Below are 24,912 nucleotides of genomic sequence, written 5' to 3'. Positions count from 1 at the left end.
ATGCTGTTTTTAGTTCATATCTCATTTGTTTTCAGAATAAAACTTATTAGAAAAAACAGCTTTGGCTGTGTGTGGCAGCTATTACACTGGTCCTTTCTCCAATGGTAGTAAAACTGTATCAACCCTTCCACTTCCCTTCTACGTGACTTGTAACACTTACATAGAGTCCAAGGGAATAAACAGCAATGGAACCCTGGAACTGTTGTGTTCCAAAACACAGGGTGATCTTACACTTTGGGGTGAGCAGAGAGTTAAGAGAAAGGACAGCGGAAGAAGTGAGGTGAATTGCAGAGGCCAATTTTCTTGTAGAAAATTTCAGAAGTTCCTATCACAGCCATGTAACAGATGTAACTTTTCAATTGTATTCACTGACATGAACACAGATGCACTCCCATTTATTTATTCTGAAAGCACCAATAACACTGGTACTTATTCGAATTCTGCTTATATGATGACCCTGTAAAATACTCTGGAAATTATTAAAATAGGGTATATGGGGACTGATAGTATAGCTCAGAGGTTAGCATGCACAAGAACTTGGGTTTGATTCCCAACACCAAAACCAAGTATATGAGCTATAACTATTTCTAACTCACTTAAAGCATGTATAAAGGGCTAAAGAAGGTTTGACTGCTAAAAAGACTTGTCTTCCAGAGGATTCAGGACAATGTTCTCCCCTCCCCCAAGAGCCATAGGCTAGCCAACAAAATCCCCAGTACCAGGCTTCAGAAACCTCCTTTTGAGTTGTTGGTCACAGGAGATCAAGAGACTCCCAAAACAATATAGGGTATTGCTATTGCCCTTGTTGCCTTGCAGAGTTGAAGGGAAGTCTCTGTTGCTGAAGACATCACACACTTTGGACACAAGACTTGCAGGTTCAGGGTGATCTGACTGGAAAGCTTCTTCCTTGAGAACTAGATTTCATAATACTAGAAAGTGCTTTGCCAGCTGCCAATGGAGGATAGCAATCATCAGTCCTGCCCACCTGTGATGCCTCCAAGCCACAAGCTGTCTCTAAAGGTGCAACAGTGGTACTTATATACTGGTGGTAACCAAAAGCTGCCAAATTGAATGCAAAGCCAACTCAACAAAAGGGAAATCATGCCTGGCTAGTGAGGTCATGGATTTTGGAGAAGGTATTACTGCCACTTTCATAAACCAGTGTAATTCCGAACTGCATTCTAAATACTTGTATTTAAACCCACAGATAAGGGTAGTTTTCTTCTCTGATCAAAGCAGCTTCCTTTTACAGAAGATGAAGACTATTACAGGAAGCTACATCTGGTCAAAATGTACAGAACAACCATCTGTGGGGTGCCCAGTCCCAATTGATACATCTTATACAACCCTTACACCTAAGGTTCAGTGAACATTGCAGAAGAGAGGGGCAGAAAGATTTTAAGAGCTAGAGGACCAGGTAGTCAGTTGTAGTATTCTTATCTTCTAGATATGACAGGGAATCTACACCCATAAAATCTCAACAATATGCCTAAACAAGACCTGAACAATGACCACACCAGTTGATAGGGATGAGGAAATCTTACATGGCTCAACCCCTAGATCAGTGGTTTTCAATCTTCCTAATGTTGTCACCCTTTAATATAGTTCCTCATGTTGTGGTGACCACCAACCATAAAATTATTTCATTGCTATGACATAACTGTGATTTTACTACTGTTATGAATCATAATGTAAGTATCTGATATGCAGGATATCTGAGATGTGACCCCCAAAGGGGTCTCGACCCACAGATCGAAAGCCTCTTCCCTAGATGAAGAGCTATAGATGACTGCTGAGAGAGAATTAGTCCTCCCCAGGGACTCTAATTGGTTATCCAATATCAAGTAGTCATCCCTAAAAACAAATACAAGCAACACCAAAGGGACCCAGCAGTTGTATTTATGTATTTATTTGCATACACATGGAGCAATAATAATTAAAGAAAAAGAGACCATGAATTCCAGAGGTGGGAGAGTCTGAGGGGAAAGAGGAAGTGGAAAAATAATGTAAATATTTTAATTAAAGAAATCACCCATCAGATTTAGATACAAGTGTATTTTGTATCAATAGCTCTACATCACAATTAGTTATAAATATATTATACAAAGGCCATGTAACACATACTTCATAGTTATGATCACTCACTGTAAATAGGAATGTGAATCCCCACTGCTGTGGACTCAAACTGGAATGCTTGGACCACTGAAAAACCGTAATTGTAGAGGATTTAACGACCACTCAGAAGTTTCCTAGAAACAGTTAAAGATGAGTCTCGACATTTTGCACAGTACCTGAAATCTAGTAAAAAAATAAATATCTGTAGTACCTTGTTAGGAACACTGGAAAATAATATACATGTAAACCATATTTTATGCTTTTGATACATGAAAATAATTTGGAAAAGTTGTTAAGAAATCGAGAATCCTTTCTTCTTCCATCACATCCTCTATGTTTTCTTCATTCTAATTTCTTTTCTTTTTGTTCTTTTCAAGACAGGGTTTCTCTGTATAGTTTTGGTGGCTGTCCTGGATCTCGCTCTATAGACCAGGCTGGCCTTGAACTCAGAGATCTGCCTGGCTCTGCCTCCCCAGTGCTGGGATTAAAGGCGTGCGCCACCACTGCCCACCTCATTCCAACTTTTATAATCTTTTAATTTTGTTTACTAGGTATGCAGTGTTCTGTCTCCAGGCTAGAAGAGGGCACCAGATCTCATTACAGATGGTTGTGAGCCACCATGTAGGTGCTGGGACTTGAACTCAGGACCTCTGGAAGAGCAGTCAGTGCTCTTAACCTCTGAGCCATCTCTCCAGCCCAACTTTTATAGTCCTCAGCTTCAACAAAACAAAACAAAACAAAAAAACAGAGTGGGCTGAGGGTCAGAACAGCAGGTCACAATCCTGATTCTGTCATTAAACAGCTTTGTGATAATAAAGAAATCTACTCGGTTCTTTTTTTTTTTTTTGAGCTGAGGATCGAACCCAGGGCCTTGCGCTTGCTAGGCAGGTGCTCTACCACTGAGCTAAATCCCCAACCCTCTAATTGGTTCTTTAAATTGTTTTTGTCTATAAAGTTGAAAATAAAAGACAATGTATAAGGTTCCTTCTACCTCCAGACTCTAAAAGTGAATTATCTCCAACTCAAGCTCTGTTGGTGTGCCACACTGGGGACTGTCTGTTTTCCCGCTTTCCCACTGTAGTGAGTCAACAATATAATTGGGAGTAGATAATGAAGCTAGCCAGATCAAAACAAACAAACAAAAATAAAAACACTGGAGGAGACAGCAAGGAACAATGAGCCTCTTTTTTATGGCCTAACACAAATGTCAGACAAACTGTGTGGGCAATTCCTTTAACTAGAAGGAACGCTGTATGTACAAAGTGACAAATACCATCATTACAGTCCTATCTGTGCACACATAATCACTTGTTGCTGTGCTGTGGCTCAAGCTTGCCTCACACACATTACAGCCAGCTACTTAGAGTCACATCCCCAGCCTCCACATACTTGCTAGTTATTCAGAATAGAAGCTGGATGAAATTTATACTGATTCCCAGCTACTGGCTAAGAAACCAAAAGCTACAGAGTTGTAAACACATCTTTAATTTAGAAGTACAGAAAACCTTTACTACTGGTTGTTACTTCTTTAAAAAAAAGTTTTAAAATTTGCTTGTATAGTGTTAAATTACTTGGTAAACAGCCAACAGGGGAATACATTCTGACCTCTATGTCAGGTGTTAGGGACCATATCTGTCTCACTCAGTAAGATTTCCAGAGGCCTAGGAGTGTCCGTGGTGAGGTGCATATTCAGAGGGAGAAAATTAGTAAGTTGGCACTAGAGTTTGTAGGCCATACTCGAAGAACTATACTTTAAGTTAGTGGTTGTTTATCAGTACTTAGTTAGCTAGGTTTCCAGAACCATGTTCTCCCTCTAGCCCAGCTGGTCTCAGTCCAGTTTAAGAGCTGTTGGTTACTGTTAAGTATGCGGTGCCACTACTACTGCACTCTTAAGGTTTTCTTGCCATGCTGGTTTTTATGTGGTTCATAGGTAGCATAGCTGGGTAGGGCTGTTGGTGGCCTCCCTCCTTCAGAAGCTTTCATGGCGCCTTCTTGTACCATGAAAGTTAGTTCTGGGTCAGCAATCAGGTTGCGTGTGTGTGAGCTCACGTGTGCATGCTCTTCAAGTTAGTTCTAGCTTAAGGGTTTCTTGGCCCTGTTTCTGAAGCATATGGGACTCCAGCAATTGGAACTTATTTTCTACTTCTAGACGGTAACCAAGGACAAAAGCAATAGGTTTTATGGTTTAGGAGTCTCTTGGACAGACCTGGCCAACAACTCAAAAGAGGCTTTTCATGTCTGGTATTGGGTTTTTTTGTTAGGTGGTCTTTGGCTCTTGGAGGAAGGATCGTCAGCCCAGATAAGAAAAGTTCATTAAAAATTAAAAGTATTTTTATACATAGAATTACAGGTAGTACAGTTCTTTTTGTTATTTAGTAATTAACAGTATGACTCCTTATGGTTTCTTTTAGATATCCTAATTTTATTTTACCAGCCACCCTCCTTTATTCACCTCCTTCCCCGTTCCTTTAAAAGCCATCCCCAACATACACACCACTTCCCCTATCGGGTCACTGGGATCTTCGGTTGTTAACGTTTACTAAAGCAATACTTAATTTTCAGAGTAGCTTCATATGCTTCACATCTTGTACCACAATTCTGAAAGGTATTAACAGCTTGATTTCAGATGAAACACCCAAGAATCAAAAAAATAAAGGTACAGCTTTAGTGTATGTCAGGTATTTGTAAAAGATGAAGCGAGGTCCAGCCCAGTATGCTAACTACCACCTGACACTTTTTTCAAAATGCCATCTCACTGTTTGTGAATTATGATATGACATGGTCAGTTTCAGAAAAGCAACTTAGCTTGAATATCTTCACTGTGGGGAGAAACCCATAGAAACAAACTGTGGTAGTCTCTAAACAAAACCCAACTTCTACACACACCTAGTTGTGGGAAAGATTGTTGCCTGTGTTTTGACTTCAACGTCTGTACACACCCATGAAGAAATCAGTCCATTCCATCTCTTGACTGATGCTTTGGAATAGGATTAGAGATGCCTATCTGAAGTTTCTTTTTCCTTTAAGAAAATTATTAGGTATACTTAAAAGGGTTATTCATGCTGTTGTTTCCCAGGACTCCTGGGGTTGGGGTAAAGCTCTCACTGGTTAGAACACTTGTGTACATGAGCATGACTCTAGGTTCAATCTCTAACTCTAAACCCACCCCTCAAACATTTTTTTTCCCCAAAATATAAAACTAAACTGTAAAGTGCCAGCTGATTATCCGCTATCTGTTTCTCTCAGCACACCCTTTTCCTCTGGAGGGAAGTGGTGGCTGAGGCTGGTTCAGTGCGTTCTGTGGTACTAGGAATCAAATGACCCTGCTCCTGCTTTACACTCCGAGTCTCCACATTTTATTGCTAGCATCATAAAACAAAGAAAAACCCAGCAAGTTTTATGTTTTCTAAAATACAGTGATTTGAAAACAGGATTTGGGGCTTAGGATGCAGCCCAGTTGGCAGAGTTCTTGTCCAACCTCCGTTAGGCTCTGGGTTCCATCCCTAGCACTGCATACACTGGACTTGTTAGTGCATTACTATGATCATAGCATTCTGGGAGGTGGAGGCAGGGACATTCAAGGATTAAAATAAGGAAAGGAAAAGATAAAGTTAAAATACGAGTATGTAAAAATCTGATTGGTAATTTTTTTGAGATTTGTATTGTTCATATTTTGAGGCCAAATACTAATGTAAAATCTGTACATTAAGGTACACGAGATTACTTTTCCCATTTAGGTAATTTTGCCATTTTGTTACATACTACCTTGTCTACATATACAATGCTGAGAATATTGCTCAGGCTGCCTTTATTACAATAGAGAATGAATTTAGAAAATATTTACATGTGAAGGTGTTTCCAAGTGAAGCATTTTCTTTGACTTTTTGGATGCTGGGATGGAATGCAGGACCTTGCACACACCGAGCACAGGCTCTACCACTGACCCACACCCCAGCTCCACTTTGTAGAAAATATCTAGAATGTGCACACATTTGGCATTACGTAAGTAACTTCTCCACAGAAGACAGGAATGATACTTCAAACTCCTGGTCAGAAAATCTGCTTACAGACGCTCTAGCAGTTTTCCTGATCTGAAGTCTCTTTTCTGAAGACAGAGAAAGAATATGAGCCATGGTTTCAGCATAGCCTTCTTCACTCTCAGCCAGAAATCCAGTTATTTGTCCTTCATGAGGAATGACAATGTCAAGCTTTGGGCCTCCTGAATTGTGAGCAAGGATAATTGTGCCAGCTGCCATACACTCGACAACTCCTGAGAAAGAAAACAACAACAACTAAACATACAGACCTTTACGTTTTTGATGAACACAAACTTTAAAAAATCATGAGACCCAGGAACATTTGATTAAATATGTGCAAGTCTGGAAATTTGCTTATTTAACACGATACAAAATAAAACAACTTAAGGGTTTTTTGTGTGTGCATGCCTGTGAAGGTACCAGTGCAAGCCAGCGGTTGACTTCAGCTTACTCTAGTGTTCTCCACTGATTGTCCAGACACTCCCTGATTTTGGAGCTCACTGTTTTGTCTAGATTGTCCAGCCAGTGAGCTAAATAAAGATCCATTAGACCAGCGGTTCTTAACCTGTGGGTTGAACTCCTTTTAGGAGATGGAGGTTGAACAACCATATCACAGGGGTCACCTAAGACCATTGGAAAGCATAGATACTTACCATTTCTAACAGTAGCAAAATTACAGTTATGAAGTAGCAATGAGAAGAATTTTATGGCTGGGGGTTACCACAACATGAGGAACTATATTAAAGGGTTGCAGCATTAGGAAGGTTGAGACCCACTGCATTAGACTCTCCACCACTACCACCAGTGGTGGGATTATAGGCATGCTGCCACACTTGCCTTTTTCATGGGTGCTGGGGATTTGACCTAGGTCCTAATGCTTACACAGTGAGTAGTACACTCAGTGGGTTACTTTCCCAGCACCCATGCCTTTAAGTCTTTTAGTCTACAAAGTGTCATAATAATGCTGCTTCATTCTTGATTAAAACAGACAAGTAGATGGAGGTCTATAGAAATCTTCTATAAAGAAATACATTCAGACTGAGGCTGTAGCTCAGTGGGTAGAATGCTTGTCTAGCACACATGAAACCCTGGGTTTGAACCCTAGCACCACAAAACAAAACAAACAAACAAACCAAAAAACAACATAAGATGGTGCACATCTATATACCATTGGGAGGTAGATGGAGAAAGATGAAGAGTTCAAGGTCATCCCTAGTTACACAGCAAGCTCCAGGCCAGGCTGGGCTATGTGAGACCCTGTCTCAAAGGAAAAATAAAGAATATACTACACAAGGTATAAGACCACACAATATTGCCAAGATGGTAAAAGATGAACAAGTATCAGACAGAAAGAAAACACCAAAAGTAAAGTTTTAAGAGGTTCAGTAACATCAGAGGATGAAAGTGTAAACAACCTTAGAGAACTAGAGTGTGCTACTGCTCACAAAACATACAGTTGCCTGTGCTCAGCAGCAAGGTGGAGTTGGGTAAGCTGGTTATTGCCTGTCACACGATGTACCTAAAGGTACAAATTACTCTATCCAGCCTTTCCTAGTTGCACTCTTCCTCCATTTCCTTTCCTAAACAGACCTCGCAATGATGCTGTCTGTACTCAGACTCCGTCGGAGTCACCTGGGCTTCCTGTTCTCTTCACACTCATCTTTCCCCAGGTCACTGGTGGCCTCTTCCTTTCCCCAGTGTGCAGCCTTTTCTTTTCGTCACTAACCACCAGTTCGTTGTCTGTGAAGCACAGTCCACGACCATCTCTGCAGCCCCCCCTCTTCTGTCTGCTCACCTGCTCCTGCTCGGCTCTTTACTGAGGCTCCTCTTGCTCTTAGACTTTCCCCTGGCCATCTCTGCCACATCTGCTGCTGTCTGTGTCACTCTGTATTAGTCATGGTTCTCTAAGGGAACGGAACTCATAGACTGAGTACATATATTAAAGGATTTATTAGAGTGACTTACAGCCTTAGTCGAGGCTTCTAGAACAATCAAAGGAACTGTGGTGGTTGGAAGGAGAATGTTCTCCATAAGCCCATATGTTTGAATATGTGGTTCCCAGGGGGTGGAACTGTTTGAGAAGGATTAGGAGGTGTGGCCTTGCTGGAGGAGAGGTCATTGGGGATGGGCTTTGACATTTCAAAAGATTCACACCATTCTCTGTGCATCTCTCTTCGACTCCAATTTGTGATCAAGATGTAGGCTTTCAGTTGTTTTCTGCCACCAGGACTTTGTGCTGCTAATATGGATTCTAATCCTGAAACCATGAGCTCCCAATTTTTCTTTTATAAGTTGCTTGGTCATGGTATTTGTCACAGCAATAGAAAAGTAATTAAGATAAGGACTTTAATGCATATCTTGTAGTATCAAACAACTTGTTTGAAAGGAAAGAAAACTCACCAATCCCAAAATGCTCATTCCACATGGTATGTAGACCAATTGTTGCTTCAGACAGGTAGTTCTTCAATTCATCAAATGAGATGTTTATTTTAAATTCCACATTCTCTTGAACTCCCAAATTCTCAGAGAGTTTTCTCAGTTGGTTTACTCGAAGCTCATCCTCTTTGTTTCGACACCCTCCAATAAGGGCAAGTTTAAGTGAAGGGCGTGACTCAGCTGCCTTCTCATTTAGCAATTTAGCAAAGGCTTTGATCTGCAAAGCATGATTCTTTTCAGGCCTGAACTGGCCAATGGAAACCAGCAAATGTCCAGGGGTCACCCTTTTCTCATGTAAGGGGATGTTCAGAAATGTCTGCACATCACAAGGTGGATAAACAATGTTAGTGCAATGCCTAACTTTCCACAGTGAGAGAATATGGTTTAGTGTCCAAGAAGAATTCACCATGACTACATCACTGCATGAACCAACAAGGCCATAAATAAAAGCAAATAAACAGTAGTAGATGAGCTTTGCTTTGCTGAGAAAAGCATTTCTGCTAATGAAAGCTGCATTATTAAATCCAGTGTTTTGATTCTTCACTACAGAGAGCATGTCAGTGCTGATAGTAGGATAATGAACATAGCTTCCAACTCGGCAACCCCCTACATATTTAAACAGAGGGAGTGTGAAAGCATATCCCATTGAATCGATGTAAACATCAGGAACACGCTGCATCAGAGCTTCCCAGCCAAGAAGAATGGATCCAAGACTTTGGCCTAGTAATGTGAAGTGGGGATACTGAGAATCTTCCACAAGGTAGCGTTTCCTTAAGAAAACAAACTCCACTGGGTGAACTAACTTGATGTTAAATCTTCTGAAAGCACCTTCTAGTATCTGCTGACCACTGACATTAATGTCACCAGTATACACAACATAAACTGCTTCAGGATACCTGAAACAAAATGTTATTAATTTGGGTTAAAATGAAGCCAAATGGTACAATTTCCTCATAATCACAAGCAATTTTTTTTTTCTTCCGAGACAGGGTTTCTCTGTGTAGTTTTGGTGCCTGTCCTGGATTTTGCTCTGTAGACCAGGCTGGCATCGAACTCACAGAGATCCTCCTGGCTCTGCATCCTGAGTGCTGGAATTAAAGACACATACCACCACTGCCTGGAGCAAGCTTATTTTTATACTAAATGTTTTCTACCCTTTTTCATTGATTGCATTTAAACTGCTGACTTCACCCTTCCTTGAGGTTTTTACTCTTAATTTTCCAAATGAGACCATGGGCTGTGGTTTGACCATCACCTGCAAATTCTGCAGTTGCAATATAGTCTCTAGTCAAGTGGCATGAAAAGCAAAGGGATGCATAATGAGGTTAACAAGGACTGTGCCTTTTTAAATTGACTTTTTGCTGCTGAAGACTGAATTCAGGGCCTTGTGCACGTGTAATACACACTTTACCCCTAAGCAACACTCAGCCTGTGGAGTGTAAGTGGATTAAAGGAGTCTGTTCACTCCATCACAACATGAAGATTCAGTAAGCAGTGGTTATCTACCGAGTGAGTCACATCCCTGGGCTCTGGATTGTGGGTTTCCCAACCTCTGGTATTATGAGCAATACATTTTTCTTGTTTATAAACTATCCAGTCGAAGATATTATGTTGCAGTCATCTGATGAGACTAAGATATCATGTCTTCTAATTATCTGCCATTCCTTCTACTATGGGTTTTAAATAGAACAAATTCCAACAGAAATTTCTGACATATCAATGAGAGGTTTTCACTTTTAGGAATTATTAAAAAAATTATTTTAAGTAGCTTAGCTGTAGTGCACTTGCCCATCTGCACAAGGTCCTGAGTTCAACCTTTAGTGACACAAACAAAATGACAAAGTGTAGGAGGCGACACACCCTCACTGTACATGGGTTTTTGTATAAAGCAGTAACGAAATACACAGAAAACAACTAAGATTCACTAAAGCTGTCTTGAGACATGATCAATTCTTTAAGATTTATTTTTGTTTATGTGTATTGTATGTGAATGTGTGAGTATATGCCATGTGTATGTAGGTACTTAGGAGACCAGAAAGCGTTAGATCCCTCAGGGTTAGAGTTACAGGCAGTTATAAACCACCTGATTTGGATGCTTGGAATTGACTTAAGGTCCTCTGGAAGAGCAACAAGCACTCTTAGCATTACTTAGTATTTTCCCCCCTCATCTATAATTACCTTCCCCCAAATATGTAAATCTACATGATGAAGTGTAACTGGCTGGGGACAGTTAATCACATTCCTTTAAGCACTTAATTCCTGGTTCTGGTGACATGTCTCAGTGGTTAAGAGTACTTGCTGTTCATACAAATGACCTGGGTTTGGTTCCCAGTGCCCACATGGTGGCTCATAAGGATCCAATGCCCTCTCCTCTGTGGGCAGTATATGCATATTGTGAACTTTCACACATGCAGGTAATAATAAGCATAAAATAAAAATAACTAAATAAAATCTTAAAAAAATTAATTCCCTTATTTTAAAGTAGTTACAAATATATCGTTCCCTTTTTTTGGTACCCCAATTTTCAGACAGACTTCCTCAGCTACTTAACTAATTCTAATGTAACAAATTCTCTTAACACATTATAAGTAACATACATACATAATACATAAATTATATCCTGATTAAAATATAATATTAAAACTATAGACTTGGGCCAAGGAGATGGCTCAGTGGATAAAGCACATGCCACACAAGTGTGAGGACCAGTGTTTGCAAACCCTGAACCCACATACAAGTGGTAACCATGAGTAATCCCAGCTCTCTGGAAGGCAGAGACAAGACGATTGGCAGGAATCCTGAGGTCTAGGTTCAGATAGAGATGCTACCTCAATAAAAAGTGGAGAGCAACTGAGTACGACACGCAACATCAATTCTGGGCCTTCATATGAATGAGCACACATGTACACACAAATGCTCCCCTAAACTATATACTTATTTATTTCATTTTCTTGTAAAGACTGTAAATCTTTCTCAGTTAAAAAGCATGCCAACTAAGGAAGAGGTTACGGCATTAAAGATAATTTGGGATGTTCTTCTAAGGGGATTTGGGGCTATGGTCTCTACTGGAGAGGTTTCATACAAACCCCAGAGATTTATATATTTTTAGACACTTGGAAAAGATTATTTTCAGCCAGACATATTGGTGCATTCTTTTAATCCCAGAACTTGGGAGGCAAAGGCAGGCAGATCTCTGTGGGTTTGAGGTCAGCCTGGTTTACATAGTGTATGCGTTCCAAGACAGCCAGAGCTACATGGTAAAACCCTGCCTCAATAAAACCAAGTATCAATGAATAAAATTATTTTCTACAATGTTACTATACACACAGAGAGATCGCATCCCTTGTCCCTATATCTTGTCATCTTCCCTGTCCCAACTGATCTCTTCTTCCTAGAAAATCTTTTTCCTACCTTCATGTCTTATCCTGGTGGGTGGGCATTTAATTAGGGGTGCCTCTGTGAGCACAGGTGGAGAGTTATTTACTTAAATAAGGGCAACTTACTTTGTGCTACAGCACAAAGGACTATAACTCCCCCACCTCCAGCAAGCAATAATTGCCTTTAGCTTCTCAGGAATGGGTGGGGCCTTCAGAGGCCCTCTGCATCTATGATGGAATGTGGAAGGGTCTAGTCTCATATAGGTTTTATTCATGTAGCTTAGTGTTTTTATCTGAGAAATGAGAGCATGTTTTAAGAGCTAGCTTTTTTTTTTTCCTTTTGAGAGGTTGCCCAGGCTGGCTTATGTTGCCCAGGCTGGCTTATGTTAACTCCAGGGCTCAAATGATCTTCCCACTTTAGCTGCTAGAGAAGGTGAAACGACCGCTGTGTAACACTGTGCTGAACCTGAAATTCAGTATGATCTTAGGAGGCAAGCAGCAACATAGCATATAGCTAAGAAAGATGCATACCTACTTTTTCTGCAGGGCTTTCAAGGCACACCATAGAACCCTCTCTCCTCCACCGCCCGCATTGCAGTAAGGATGAAAAAATGCAACCACCGTTTGAACTTTTCCATTTTTGCTGGTTGAAACTGACTTTTTCTTTCTCTGTAGATGTCGCCTGAGTATCCAAAGGACAATGACCAAATATACACACAAAACTCCACATATAATTAGTCCAGGGAAGAACAGTGAATAAAAAAATCTGAAATAAACAAAAGGTAAAAAATCAATCTGTTGTCAGTTTAAAAACAAGGCTACAAATTAAAGTTTACTTTTACACATTTGCTTAATAGCTTATCAGAGAGAATTTCTGTAGCTTATAAGTCTGATAACAAAATATCCAATTATTTTTTAATACTTTCCCTGCCCTCTCTAGTAATGGTGATTGAATTCAGGATCTCATACCAGGCAAACATTTAATCCCTAGCCAATATTTACCCATATTTAAGCAAAAGGCTTTAAAGAAAGGTAACTATAATCCAAGTTATGGATTACTCATCACCATTATAATGCAGAAAGTTAGCCATTATTACATACACAGTACAGTGCTGGAGGCATTCTCTATAGGAGGAAGAAACAAGAATGTGCTAGAACAAACTAGCCTATATATATATATATATATATATATATATATATATATATATATATATATATATTTTTTTTTTTAATGTGGAGCTGAGGATCGAACCCAGGGCCTTGCACTTGCGAGGCAAGCGCTCTACCACTGAGCTAAATCCCCAACCCTCCTATTCATATTTTTAACAATAACTTCAGAACTTGAAGCAGAAAGTAGAAAAATGAAGACGTAATACAAACTTTGGCAAGAACGCTGGTATTCACTGTTCTTCAGAACGCTATTATACTGCTCTAAATTTTCTTTCTCTCTCTCTCTCTCTCTTTTTTTTTTATCCGAGTCAGGGTTTCTCTGTGTAGCCTTGGCTGTCCTGGAACTCACTCAGTAGCCCAGGCTGGCCTTGAACTCACAGAGATCCGCCTGGCTCTGCCTCCTGAGTGCTGGGATCAAATGCATGTGCCACCACCGCCCGGCTGCTAGCTCTAAATTTTCAACGTGAACAAAAGTACGTAGGTGTTGAAGGAACTTAGGTAGGCCTTCCTAAGTCAGGAACATCTTGTGAAATCTAGAACTATTTCAACAGTGGTAATCACCAGGGGGCTAGCATTCTTACTGATTACTTCTATTTCCGAATTTTTACATAGGAAACGATATTTATCTTTAAAACAAAAATATATTTATAATGTAAACATCAACCAGGAAAAATAAGCAAATCAACCGATGGTCAAGAAGCAGAGAGAAGCGGCAATAACCGGTAAGGAAACAGCTGCTCAGCCCGGAGTGAGGCATGCGTAACAGCTGCGGTAAACTGAGGCATGACGAAGAAGGCTCTTCTGCAGCCTCGAGCTGGGCTGCCCCAAGTACCTCCACCAAGGAGGGGACGCCTCGTGAGCTCAGGCCACCAAGCTCCTCACCTCAGCAGCGCGAACAAGCCACAGCTCCCCGTGTCCGCCGCCATCTTACCCCCACCCCCAACCTCGCAGCCCGGAAGCGCTTGGCTGTTCCTCTACCCTATTGGCTCCCGAGGAAGCGTGCGTTGCTGGCCACGCCCCTCCTGCCTACACGCCTTCCTACGGGCTGCCAATAGCCGCTTCCCGCAGGCGGGGCGCACACGGGCCCGCCCACTTGGGCCGCACCACAGGAGTGGTGGGCGTGGGGAGCCGGAGGGCGTGGCCTAAGATGGACAGCGGGTTCTCCGGACCTCGACCCCGCCCCCCCCGCCGCCCCTAGTCTGGAAGCCCCTTCGCGGGCGTCCAGCCCCGCCCCCACCGCGGAACTAGCGGTCGGTTGGGACCCAATGGGAGGTCCCGGCGGGCGGCGAGCTGATCTTGCAGGACAGAGTCCACTCTTTCAGAGGTGGCCGCGGGTCCCTGGCGGCCGCAGGAGCCGGACGCGGGGTGTTGAGGGGCTGCGCAGGAGCGGGCGTCCTGCGGCTGTGACCCCGGGTTGCATCTCCTCTCCAGCACACCCGGGACCTCGCTGCACCGAGTCCGCAGCACCGGGGCTCCGAGGTCAGAGCCGTGTGTTCCCCAGGAACCACAGATGCGCGCCTTCGCGCCTCCTCTCCCCGGCTTGCAAAGTCGCTCTTTCCTCCCCTGACCAGGTGACCTTTGGGCTCCGGGATGGATCCCAGGAAGAAGTTGGCGTTTGTGGGGACGGTCCCTGAGCAGGAGGTCCCAGCCAAAGAGGCCACTCAGAAAGTAAGTTTCCTTCCCCAGACCGCGGGTGTGCACACCTGCTTGAAGCGCTTTCGTCCTCGGTTCCTCCAGGACTCGTGACTGAGGACACGTAACCCCCAGAGCCCAGCTCAAGGGGTGGTTTGGGAGGAAAGCCCTCTAGATCGAGTGTGCCTCTGGTCCTTTGGTGTTCAGCCGTTTCGACCCCAGCACTTTTCTGGGCTCTGAGCGTGGGGTTGCTGTGTAAAAGCTCTAGTTGTTCAAAACTAGTTCCCTGGGGGTGGATTAGTTGAAATCTGTATGGCTTCTTACACGGTCTACATTCAAGTCCTGTAGCTTAAAGCCATTCATTTTAACAATACAAGTAGTTAATTAATGCAATCTCTTAAAATGCAAACAGTACAGAAATATTTAACAAGAAAAGCAGATCTGTCTGTTTTCCAGTTCTTCACATATGTCTCCGGTAAGCAAATATTACTGAAACTTGTAGGTCTCAGGCATATGAACAATTCTTGAAGATTTGTGTGTTTGTGTGTTGTTTTAAAATATTTTGTCTTGCCTAATAGAAATCACGTTTTATATTCTCCAACTTTTTTTTTTTTTTTTTTTCAGTTGACTGTATTTTGATTTTGGAAACTGTTTCACAAAGTGCTATAGGTGTCCTCATAGTATGCTGATGATGATTCCTTTGTGGGTGGTCATACTGGTTGCTTTCTTTCTTTCCCTATTTCAAAGTTGACATGATCTTTGCACTTGAATCGCTTAAATGTGTGTGTGTGTGTGTGTGTGTGTGTGTGTGTGTGTGTGTGTGTGTTATGGAGGTCAGGGGCAACTTGCTGGAGGTAATTCTTTTCCACCATGTGTGTCCTGGGGACTGAACTCAGGTCATCAGGCTTAAAGGCAGGTAGGTGCCTTTACCCAGTGAGTCATCTTGCCTTATTTGTACTTGAATAAAAAAATACGTTTATTTATTTTATGTATGTATGAGGGAGAGAGAGAGAGAGATGGGGAAATCAGACTTGGTGGTAGGTTCCTTCACCCACAGAACCATTCAGCTTGTCCTATGCTTGATTTTTAATATATATACTTGAGTATTTCTTTAGGTCTGGGTGACTGGACTGGAGAGTAACTTGCTCCTTTTGTGCAGGTCTCTGAAATGAATTAATCCAGCAGTTTTATTGAGTGTCCCATTAGTGAAATTTATTAAACTCTGGTGTATAGAAATGAAAGAGAACAGGTTAATGGATGGGCAGAGAGAGGGGGTGGTGAGTAGGTTATTCGTAATTCTTACATTGTGAAAACGGCATTTAATGACTGAAGAGAGCACACACTGGGGAGGGGTGGCCAGAGCAGAGGAGGAGACATCGCCTATCTTTTGCAGTGTCCCCAGGAGAGAGCAAAGTCTTTATCTAACCAGATGAAAGTCAAGACCTGTGCCTCTCCTTGGAGCAGTTGGTTAACTGCTCTGGCCCATGTTGACCTCACCCTCTTGTGAATTACACCGATAACAGCTTTAGACAAAGTCACAGAGCTCACCATGGGCTAGATGTTGTGTTACCTTGTATTTCTCTGTGTTCACTCTCATTTAATTTTCACATCCCATGCCCCATGTCTTTATTCTGTTATTGCTGAAAATCAAATCCATGGTCTTGGGCTCATGAATCCTTTGATAGAGGTTTATAGGTTTTGAGTACGGTGTCAGAAATACTAAGGTCTGAGGATCCAGCTATGACCTAAGACCCTTTAGGGAATCGATAGGATGGTGATTGTAAACAACAGGGTAGGTTGTTTACAACCTACTTACAGAGAAGCACCAAGAAAACCAGGAATGTTAATGAAGCAGGGGTGACACCTCAGGGGGAAAATGAAATAAAATATCTGGAAAAAAAATATATACACATTCCATCCAGAAAGCTGAGAGTGGATATTGCTAAGGACCTTTTTGCTATCTGTGGAGGCAGACCTCACTCACTTTTATAGAGGCAGACCTCTCCCAAATTCCTCAGAATGATTATCCTAATTTTTTCCTTCCCTAGACCACTATCTTTAGCTCTCAGTAGAACCCACCCTTAAGGGGAATGTCACATGTATTTTATGGCCTGCTGACCTCTATGCTCTCTCAGTCAGAGACCACATTAGATTCCAGGCTGTTTGGCTCTAGAACCCACCCTAGTGGTCACATGTACGTTGTAAAGGAGTTTCTATGTAGTCATACCTTCAGCTTTATTGTGTACTTGGATTGAAATGATTGTTGCCTGGAAACCTTTTCCCAAATTGTGTTTTAAATATGCTGACAATGAACTGCCTGGCATTAGACTCCCTGAAGTCTGACCTGTAGGGTCCCCCTCAGGTAGTGGAGTGGGGAAGGATAAGGACAAAGAAGATTGTCTTTTAGTAGATGATCAGATAAGACTTCCAGGAGAAGTTCCAATGGAATCGAGATCCATGTGATTCACATTTCAGGCAAGTGTTCTGTGCTGAAGCCAGGAAGTGTCCCAAGTTCTTAGGCAGAAGTGTGATAATAGGAAATGAATATTTGCTCTTTGTCCTGGGTTCCTGATTGGAGCCAAACTCTTGGGATTTCTTCAGCGAGAGTGATAGGAGCATGTTTTATTGTTCACAAGGAGAGCCCGTCAAAGTCAGTGAGGTCTGTTAAGAAGCAGACCTTGCTGGGCGGTGGTGGTGCAGGCCTTTAATCCCAGCACTCAGGAGGCAGAGCCGGGCGGATCTCTGTGAGTTCAGAGGCCAGCCTGGTCTACAAAGTGAGTTCCAGGAAAGGCGCAGAACTACACAGAGAAACCCTTTTTCGAAAAACAAAAACAAAAACAAAAACAAAAACAAAAACAAAAGAAGCAGACCTTGATGTGTTTTTAGGTGGCTTTAGAACTGGAACTGGGTCTGGTCCCCAGAGAAACCAGCCATGTGGTTCAGGTGTTAGAACATACCCCCCAGCCCCCCACCCCCCAGGAGGTAAGAACTGAAGATTAGTTTAGTCACAAATGACTAATGATTTTTATCAACCCCACCTATGAAATGGAACCTCATAAAACTCCTAAATGATGAGTTTGGGGAGCTTCCAGAAGGTAAACCTTGTGAAGATTCTGGGTGTGTGGGTGGCCTGTCTGCAGAAGGCATGGAACCTCTGGGAACCCATCCCCTCCCCCTTGCTGCATGCATCTCCTCCACTAGGCTGTTTTTTTGGTTTTTGGAGACAGGGTTTCTCTGTGTAGCTTTGGAGCCTGTCCTGGAACTCACTTTGGAGACCAGGCTGGCCTCGAACTCACAGAGATCCATCTGGCTCTGCCTCCCGAGTGCTGGGATTAAAGGCATGCGCCACCACCACCCGGCCCACTAGGCTGTTTTTGTGCTGTGCCCTTTGTTAGGTCCTGTGAACTGCTGTAGTGAACTACCCATCCTAAAGTTGGGCAAGACCCTGCCGTGTAGCTGCTCACTCAGATGTTCAGGTGCCCCATGTACAGTAACACTCACTAGAATTAGAGACTCTGATGTGACCAGCCCTTGCCCCATGGGATCTGTGCTAACTTCAGGCATGCATAGAACTGCAAAAGGCATCCACGCCTTGTCAAGGGAAACTGAGGCAGCAGTTAAAGAGCTAGCTAGCTCAAGGAAGCTTGCTAACAAGAGCAAATTTAGTATTTGGTCCTAGGTCAGCCTGACCAGCTTCCTCAAAAACACACTGTCATTGGGACTTCATGATACTTGATCATACCGTCTGGTGTCACTGAACTATGATTTGGCTTAACTTTGCAACTCTGAGATGCTTAAACACAGGGCCCAGCATTTAAAGCATATCCTCCCCAGTATGTATGCTTTCCCAGCACAGAGTAGGTCGTTTACCCCCTACTCCAGAGGCCTAACAGCAATTTAGGTTGTAGTTATCTCTTAAGTGTATGGCTAATGTTGAAGGAAGTGAGAGTATTTAATACTATAGTTCTTTTCCTGAGATGGGCATCTTGCTATGGAGCGCTGGCTGGCCTTCTACTTACAACATCCTCCTACCCAGTGCTGGAATTGCAGGCATGCGTCACCACAGTGGGCTTCCTCCTTCTCTATAGTTTGTGAAGGTGCTCTTCAGTTGTTCAAGAACCAGTGAGTTATAACATTATTTCACCCATTGTGTTTTTCTTCAGGGGCCTCTCTATGGGGCAGTGACCACTGGGTGATGTAGTTCCTTCTGTGCCTGGATTACAGGTGTACACTCCCAAGCCTGGCTTTTTATTTTGTTTTTATTGTTTCCTTTGTAGCTTTAGTTGTTGTTGTTGTTGTTTTTAAACAGCTTTCTTTTATTTATTTTTATGTGTATGAGTATTTTTGCCTGCATATATATCTGTGCACCATGTTAGTGCCCGGTGTCCAGAAGGGAGTGGTGGATCCCCTGGAACAGGAGTTGAAGAGGGTTGTGAGCTGCCAGCTGGGTGCTGGGTGTCAAATCTGGGTCCTCTGGAAGAGCAGCCAGAGCACTTCACTGCTGAGCCAACTCTGAAGCCGGATTTTAGTAGCGGGTTTTAAATGCTTTACTGACAGTCGTTCCAGTTTGAGTCAGAGGGTGGCCACCGTGGCCACATGGTTGCTGCTCGCTGATAACCACAGCACAGGCAGGTATGAAGGAAGTATCCTGGGTCAAGTGGCGCCATGTTGTTTCTTTCAATCTAAGTGAGAAAAAAAAATGTTACCAGGTGAAATTCTGAAAATGCCTGTTAATGTTTGTTTGTTTGTTTGTCATGATGTTGGGGATGGAGGCCTTATACGTGCTAGCTGCAGCCTAACCCTTTGTTCTTTAGACTACATTACAGAAGAAAACAGCAGTTCAAAGGTGGACGCAATAGAGCAGAACAGAATGGCTTTGTTTTTCTTTGTGTGGCTAGGGGTGTGGCTAGTGTTGTGATAAACCGTGACCAAAAAGCAACTTGGGGAGGAAGGATTGATTCAGTTTACAGTCCCACATCACAGTCCATCACTGAGGGCAGTCAGGACAGGAACTCAAATGGGGCAGGAACCTGGAGGCAGGAGCCGATGCAGAAGCCACGGAGGGTGCTGCTTACTGGCTGGCCCATCATGGCTTGCTTTCTCATATCATCCAGGGTCTCCCACCCGCTATGGGATGGGCCCAACCACATCAATCATTGTTTAAGAAAGTGCCCCTCAGGCTTGCTGTAATTGAGGTTTCCTCTTCCAGAAGGTCTCCAGCCTGTTGTCAAGTTGACATAAAAACTAACCAGGGCGAGATGGAAGTCAGGGCTTTGTGCTTATACACAGAGCTAACCCCCAAGGTCGATGACCAGAAATTGTGAAATCTGCCCTTTCAGAATGTAAGTTTTGCTGGTGCCAAAAAGTCAGGCAACTGTGTAGCTGCTTCTGCTAGCAGTTTGTTTCTTATCTCGGTGTGCCTTTGACTGGCCCTTTATCTGTCTGGTTATGACCTTACAGACTGTCACCATTGTAGGAGAGACCCTTGGCTCAACCTTGTCTCTCCCTCTCAACAAGTGACCTCCGTTTTTACTTTAAGGAAATTGGTACCCTTGGGTGTTCTTCCTTTAACTTTTCCTCCTGGTTCGACACACCCCCTCCCCCTGCTGAGTTTTGTTTAGAGCTACAACTTGCGCCCCACCCCCACCCCTTCCTTTTTCTTTGAGGCCAGGTCCTGTAGCCTAGGCTAGCCTTAAACTTACACTCCTCCTGCTTTCTCCCCCTCCATGTCACCATGACACAAACTACTTTTTCTCCTTTTCTGTAGAGTGAGGACAGTTCAGCCTTCTTTTCAAGGTCCCGCTCTACCTTTGACCCTTCTTTCGACCTGTCTGGAATTTTGAGGACCTAGCCTCTCTTCACCTCCACCTCCCTCTGCCCATGAGGCTGTGGATTGTGCTTTTTATTCTGAAGTCTGTCACCTTATGCCCTCCTGTAGCTATTGTACTTACTTCCCTTGCTAGAAAGAGTCCTCTGCATGTCCTTGTTTTCATTCGCTGACCACTCTGCATTTTTCTCAGTATTTTGTCAGTCTGTTGGCTATGAAATACATACAAACATCTGTATCCAGTTATAAAAGGTCATGCTGTAGGTTATGCCTCTGCACCTCACTTGGCCTACGAATAAGAACATGGGGGCTGAGGAGATGGTTTGATGGGTAGGAGCCTTCGTGCAAGCGTGAGGACCTGAATTTGAATCTCCGCACCCACGTAGAAAGCATGGACACGATTGCCCGTTGACCCAGCACTGTGGGAGGTAGGGACAGAAACAGACCAATAGGACCTGGCTGACCAGCCAGTCTAGCTCAAATGGCTAGCTTCCATTTGAGTGAGAGAGCCTGCCTTAAGGGAGAAGGTGGAGAGTGACAGTGGAAAGCAGCCTGTGTCCTCCCCTTGCATGCATGCACCACATTCACGACACATACACTTTTATCCCCTGTGTCAGTCGGGGCTCTCTAGAGAATCAGAACTGATAGAACGACCCCCCAAATAGGATTTATTAGAGTGGGTTACAGACTGTGGTCCTACTATTCCCACCGTGGCTGCCTCCCAATGGAAAGTTCAAGAACCCAAGAGTTGTTCTGTCCACAAGACTGGGTGTCTTAGGTCTTCAGTGTACACCAGGATCCTGAAGAAGTTGGCCCTAATATTAGTGAAGGAGTGAACTTGTCATCGAGAGTGAGGGCAAGCAGGCAAAGAGCAAGTACTTCCTTCTTCCATGTCCTCTGTGTCTTCTGGCTGCCACCAGAAGCTGTGGCCCAGGTGTAGGGTGGGACTTCCCACCTCGAGTGATCCCATCAGGAAAAATCCCTCACAGGTGTACCCAGCAGCTTGGGTTTTAGTTGATTGCAGATGTAGTGAAATTGACAATCCAGGATAGCCCCCCCCCAAAGAAGAATATTAGCTAGTAATATGTCTGCCCTTTTTTCTTCTCCCCCTTTTTTGTTTCTCCCACTGGTCTGTGTCCCTAGCCTGCTGTCCTCATCTGTTTTTGCACCATCTATAGAAGTATCCACTGTAGAGGTCAACTGCGGGGTGACTGCCCACCAACCCCACAGCTCCCCAGAGTTTTCTTGAGTGTGAGCAGCAGGAAATATTAGATAGAAGGATTTATAGTGCAGAGACAAACAGATAGAAAATACAGAATAGCCTTGAGAGAGCCTGGAACCTATTCCAACAGGCCCAACTGTCTCTGCTCCAGGGTATTTATAGGTCTTTTGCTCCCCCCCCCCCCCCCAGCACAGCCAAGTGCAGACCATCTCAGACACCTGCGCTCAGGCCTGTGGTCCAATCACCCTCTCTAGAGTAAAGCCACGAGGAACCTGAAAACGGGCTCCCACGGGCAACTGCCTTTCTCTGTTTCGTGTTTGTTAGAACCCAGGTTGTATTGCTTTGGATTTGAACGCAGAGCTACAGGTACACCAAGCACATACTCCACCACCGAGCTATATCCGCAGCCCCTGTAATTCAGCCTTTTGCGTTTCAAAAATGTTTCATGTGTATATGGGTAGAACAGTATGTTATCTAGTTTTGCTACTGTCTAAGATTTAGAAAACAAATAATACCATTGTGGTTAGTGTTTTTCACTAGACATGGCAGCTTGAAGATTTACCCCTGGGTAATAAGCCTTTGGGGGAATTGGCAGGTAGCGGTAGTCTGTGGTTTTACCGTCATGAGCAGGTCTGCTCCCGGTCTTCATTGTACCTGCTGACTGCAGGCAGCAATCCTAACCCTGCTTTTCTGAGCTCTCTGCTTTTGCCTTCATTACTGTCCTGAAACCTCTCCTCCCTCTACCTTTCATGAATGCCAGGGCACGTCGGTCCCAGTGTTTATTTCAATGTCCTTAAATTCATGTTGAAATATAATCCCAGTGCAACCATACTAAGGGCCATGGCCTTTAGGAGGTGACTGAGCCGTGAGGGTTGAGTCCTCGTGAAATTGGGATCAGGTGCCTGTGTGAAAAGTCTTCATGGAAAGTGTTTGCTCCCTGCCTCCTCTCCCTTTCTGCCCCATCTACCAAGGACAGTGCAGCAGTAAGGCACCGTCTTGAATAAAATGGAACCCTGGTAAGTCCGGGCAGCTGAAGAGAGTGGTTAGCAAGATAAACAAAGATGCGCAGATGAGGGCAGCAATTAACCGAAGTTAATCGAAACCGGAGAAAGAGCTCCTCAAAGAGTGTGGCTGGAAGGATCAGTTGAAGGCACACTGTAAAGAGGTAAGTAAAGAAAAAGGACTAGAACACGTTACGGTGGATGACTTGGTGGCTGAAATCACTCCAAAAGGTGGAGCCCTGGTACCACCTGACAGTGTAAAGAAGGAGCTCCTACAAAGAATATGAACAGTCCTTGCTCAGCATGCCAGTCTTTAGGGGTGAACTAGAATGTGGTGTTCTGTGGGTTTAGTTCTGAAAGTAAAACTTGCCATAAATTAGAGGTGGATTTCCCAAAATAAAGTCCTTTTTTGTATGATGGTAAACAGTTTTCAGTAATGATGTATACATTGTATTGATTTTTTCCCTAAATGTGTTATTTTAATAACTAAATCTCATGAATGAGTTTCAAGAAAAAAACAAAACAAAACATAACTCTGACTAGAGACTGATCTAATGGCTTTGATCTTGGATTTCTTGCCTTCCTTAATGCTGAGATACATAATTCTGTTCTTTATAAATCAATGTTTTGTTAGTGGCCCAGATAGACGAAGAGACAGATGTTGAGGAGAGTGTTGTAACAAACACCTGGAATTGGGAAGTAGGGTGAGGCTGGAAGAGTTTGGAAGATCAGGCCAGAAAAACCATAGATTGTTCTAAACAAAGTGTTGAGAGTGATTCTGGTGAGGTCTCAGAAGGGAGCAGTATGTGGACAAAGCTGGGATCTTCTTGGAGACATTTGAGTGGTTGATCGGAGCGTTGGTAGAATATGAGCAGAGAGTGGGTTGGGGATTTAGTTCAGTGGTAGAGTGCTTGGCGCAAGGCCCTGGGTTCGATCCTCAGCTCCACATTTAAAAAAAAAAAAAAAAAAGAATATGGGCAGAGAGAGCCATTGTCATGAGACGACAGGTAGCCATGGTAAGAGTCTTACTGGGAACTGGAGGGAAGGCCAACCTTATTACAGTGTGGCAAAGAACCTAGGTAAACTGTGGCCAGAGCCTGATGCTTGTGGGAAGTAGATCCAGAGAGCAGTGAGCCTAGATACTTGGTGGAAACAGAACAAAACAAACAAACAAACAAACAAAACCACCAAACAAAGTGTATGGAGTGCTGCAGGGTTTCTCTTGATCTCCCAGAGTAAACACAAGAGAATGCACCCAGGCTAGACACTGTTGTGAAAGGGGAAGCAGAACTGAGGTGGAAAATTCTCAGCCTACCTGCACAGTAAAGAATAATGGGGCGCTGGTGCGAAGGCAGTGGGGTGCAGCCAAGCAAACACTCCATGGTGAGATTAACATGGGTGGAAGGAAGCCAGACATTTCAGACAATGGAAGAATGATCTTGAAGGCATTCCAGAGATCTACTTAAATTCGATCATAAAAGTGTTTGTATATTGAACCAAACCCAACTCGCTGCCCTTGCAAAAAATGTGTCTTCATTTGTTCTAAGCCATCAGGATTTTTTCCAGAGACCTTTGATTTTTTTTTGAATTATTATTTTTTTTTATCAGCTGATGCAAAACTCAATGATCACTTCAAAAGGGATACAAGATGGTTTATTCTGGGGCCAAGTCTGAGCGGCAATGGCCCAGAAACACAGACACCCTAGATACCGTACTCCGCCACGGTACTGGTTTCCTAATGCCTGCATAGAGACAGGACAGTGGGGATTATAAATCCATTACGGGAACGCCAGGGAGGTGGATGGCAGCAAAGGAGGGAGTCATCTACTCCGCGCCACAGATGCTGTCTCATGATATTCTCAGCCTTCCATTGGGAGAACTTACAGGTCCCTACATTCCAAAAGGATTTACCTGGTAGGCACAAGGTGAGATGTTAGATCAAGCAATTGTTATGAAGAAGGCTAACGATAACCCAAGACAATAGAGTTGACTCAAGACCAGCAGTGTTTCAGTTCTCTACAATCACAGAAGTTCATTCATGCAGTCAACAAATGTTGGGAAACTAAGCTCAGCAGTGTTTGAATACTAGGAATAC

General features: G+C 43.4%; 2 protein-coding genes and 1 pseudogene across 5 annotated transcripts in view; 2 read left to right on the top strand and 1 right to left on the bottom strand.

The window, feature by feature from the left end:
• Positions 1 to 5,448: 5,448 nt before the first annotated feature.
• Positions 5,449 to 14,061, bottom strand: Alg11 (ALG11 alpha-1,2-mannosyltransferase). 2 transcript variants are annotated; one of them, XM_036166746.1, is made up of 4 exons: positions 14,018 to 14,061; positions 12,501 to 12,731; positions 8,553 to 9,484; positions 5,449 to 6,385 (listed from the first exon to the last, which is right to left on the bottom strand). In XM_036166746.1, exons 1-4 carry the CDS (start codon positions 14,059 to 14,061, stop codon positions 6,114 to 6,116), a joined length of 1,479 nt encoding a protein of 492 aa, XP_036022639.1. In that variant the 3' UTR covers positions 5,449 to 6,113. The 2 variants fall into 2 exon arrangements, with proteins under 2 accessions (XP_036022639.1, XP_036022640.1); XM_036166747.1 differs by having other exon boundaries at positions 5,449 to 6,382.
• A 235-nt stretch (positions 14,062 to 14,296) lies between these two features.
• The window catches only part of Atp7b (ATPase copper transporting beta), a 79,513-nt gene continuing 68,897 nt past the window's right edge, over positions 14,297 to 24,912 (top strand). For 2 of the 3 annotated variants that reach the window (XM_036166836.1, XM_036166833.1), the window contains exon 1: positions 14,297 to 14,803. In XM_036166836.1, the coding sequence (XP_036022729.1) occupies positions 14,726 to 14,803 (78 nt within the window). In that variant the 5' untranslated portion in view covers positions 14,297 to 14,725. The remainder of the gene's footprint in view (positions 14,804 to 24,912) is intronic. The other variant, XM_036166835.1, reaches the window with a different exon arrangement.
• LOC118569124 lies at positions 20,898 to 23,134 on the top strand (annotated as a pseudogene).

Source organism: Onychomys torridus, chromosome 17 (genome assembly GCF_903995425.1).
Source record: "Onychomys torridus chromosome 17, mOncTor1.1, whole genome shotgun sequence".
In the NCBI taxonomy this organism is placed as follows: Eukaryota; Metazoa; Chordata; class Mammalia; order Rodentia; family Cricetidae; genus Onychomys; species Onychomys torridus.
Note: the sequence above shows the minus strand (reverse complement) of the source record. Positions and strands in the feature narration are given on the sequence as shown.

Excerpts from the sequence above, each read along its gene's own strand:
- Alg11 (XM_036166746.1), bottom strand. The coding sequence starts at position 14,061 with ATGGCGGCGGACACGGGGAGCTGTGGCTTGTTCGCGCTGCTGAG. Across the intron at positions 12,732-14,017 it reads GGCTTGTTCGCGCTGCTGAG|ATTTTTTTATTCACTGTTCT; the intron begins GTGAGGAGCTTG and ends TGTTTATTTCAG. Across the intron at positions 6,386-8,552 it reads GAATGAGCATTTTGGGATTG|GAGTTGTCGAGTGTATGGCA; the intron begins GTGAGTTTTCTT and ends TTTCTTTCTCAG.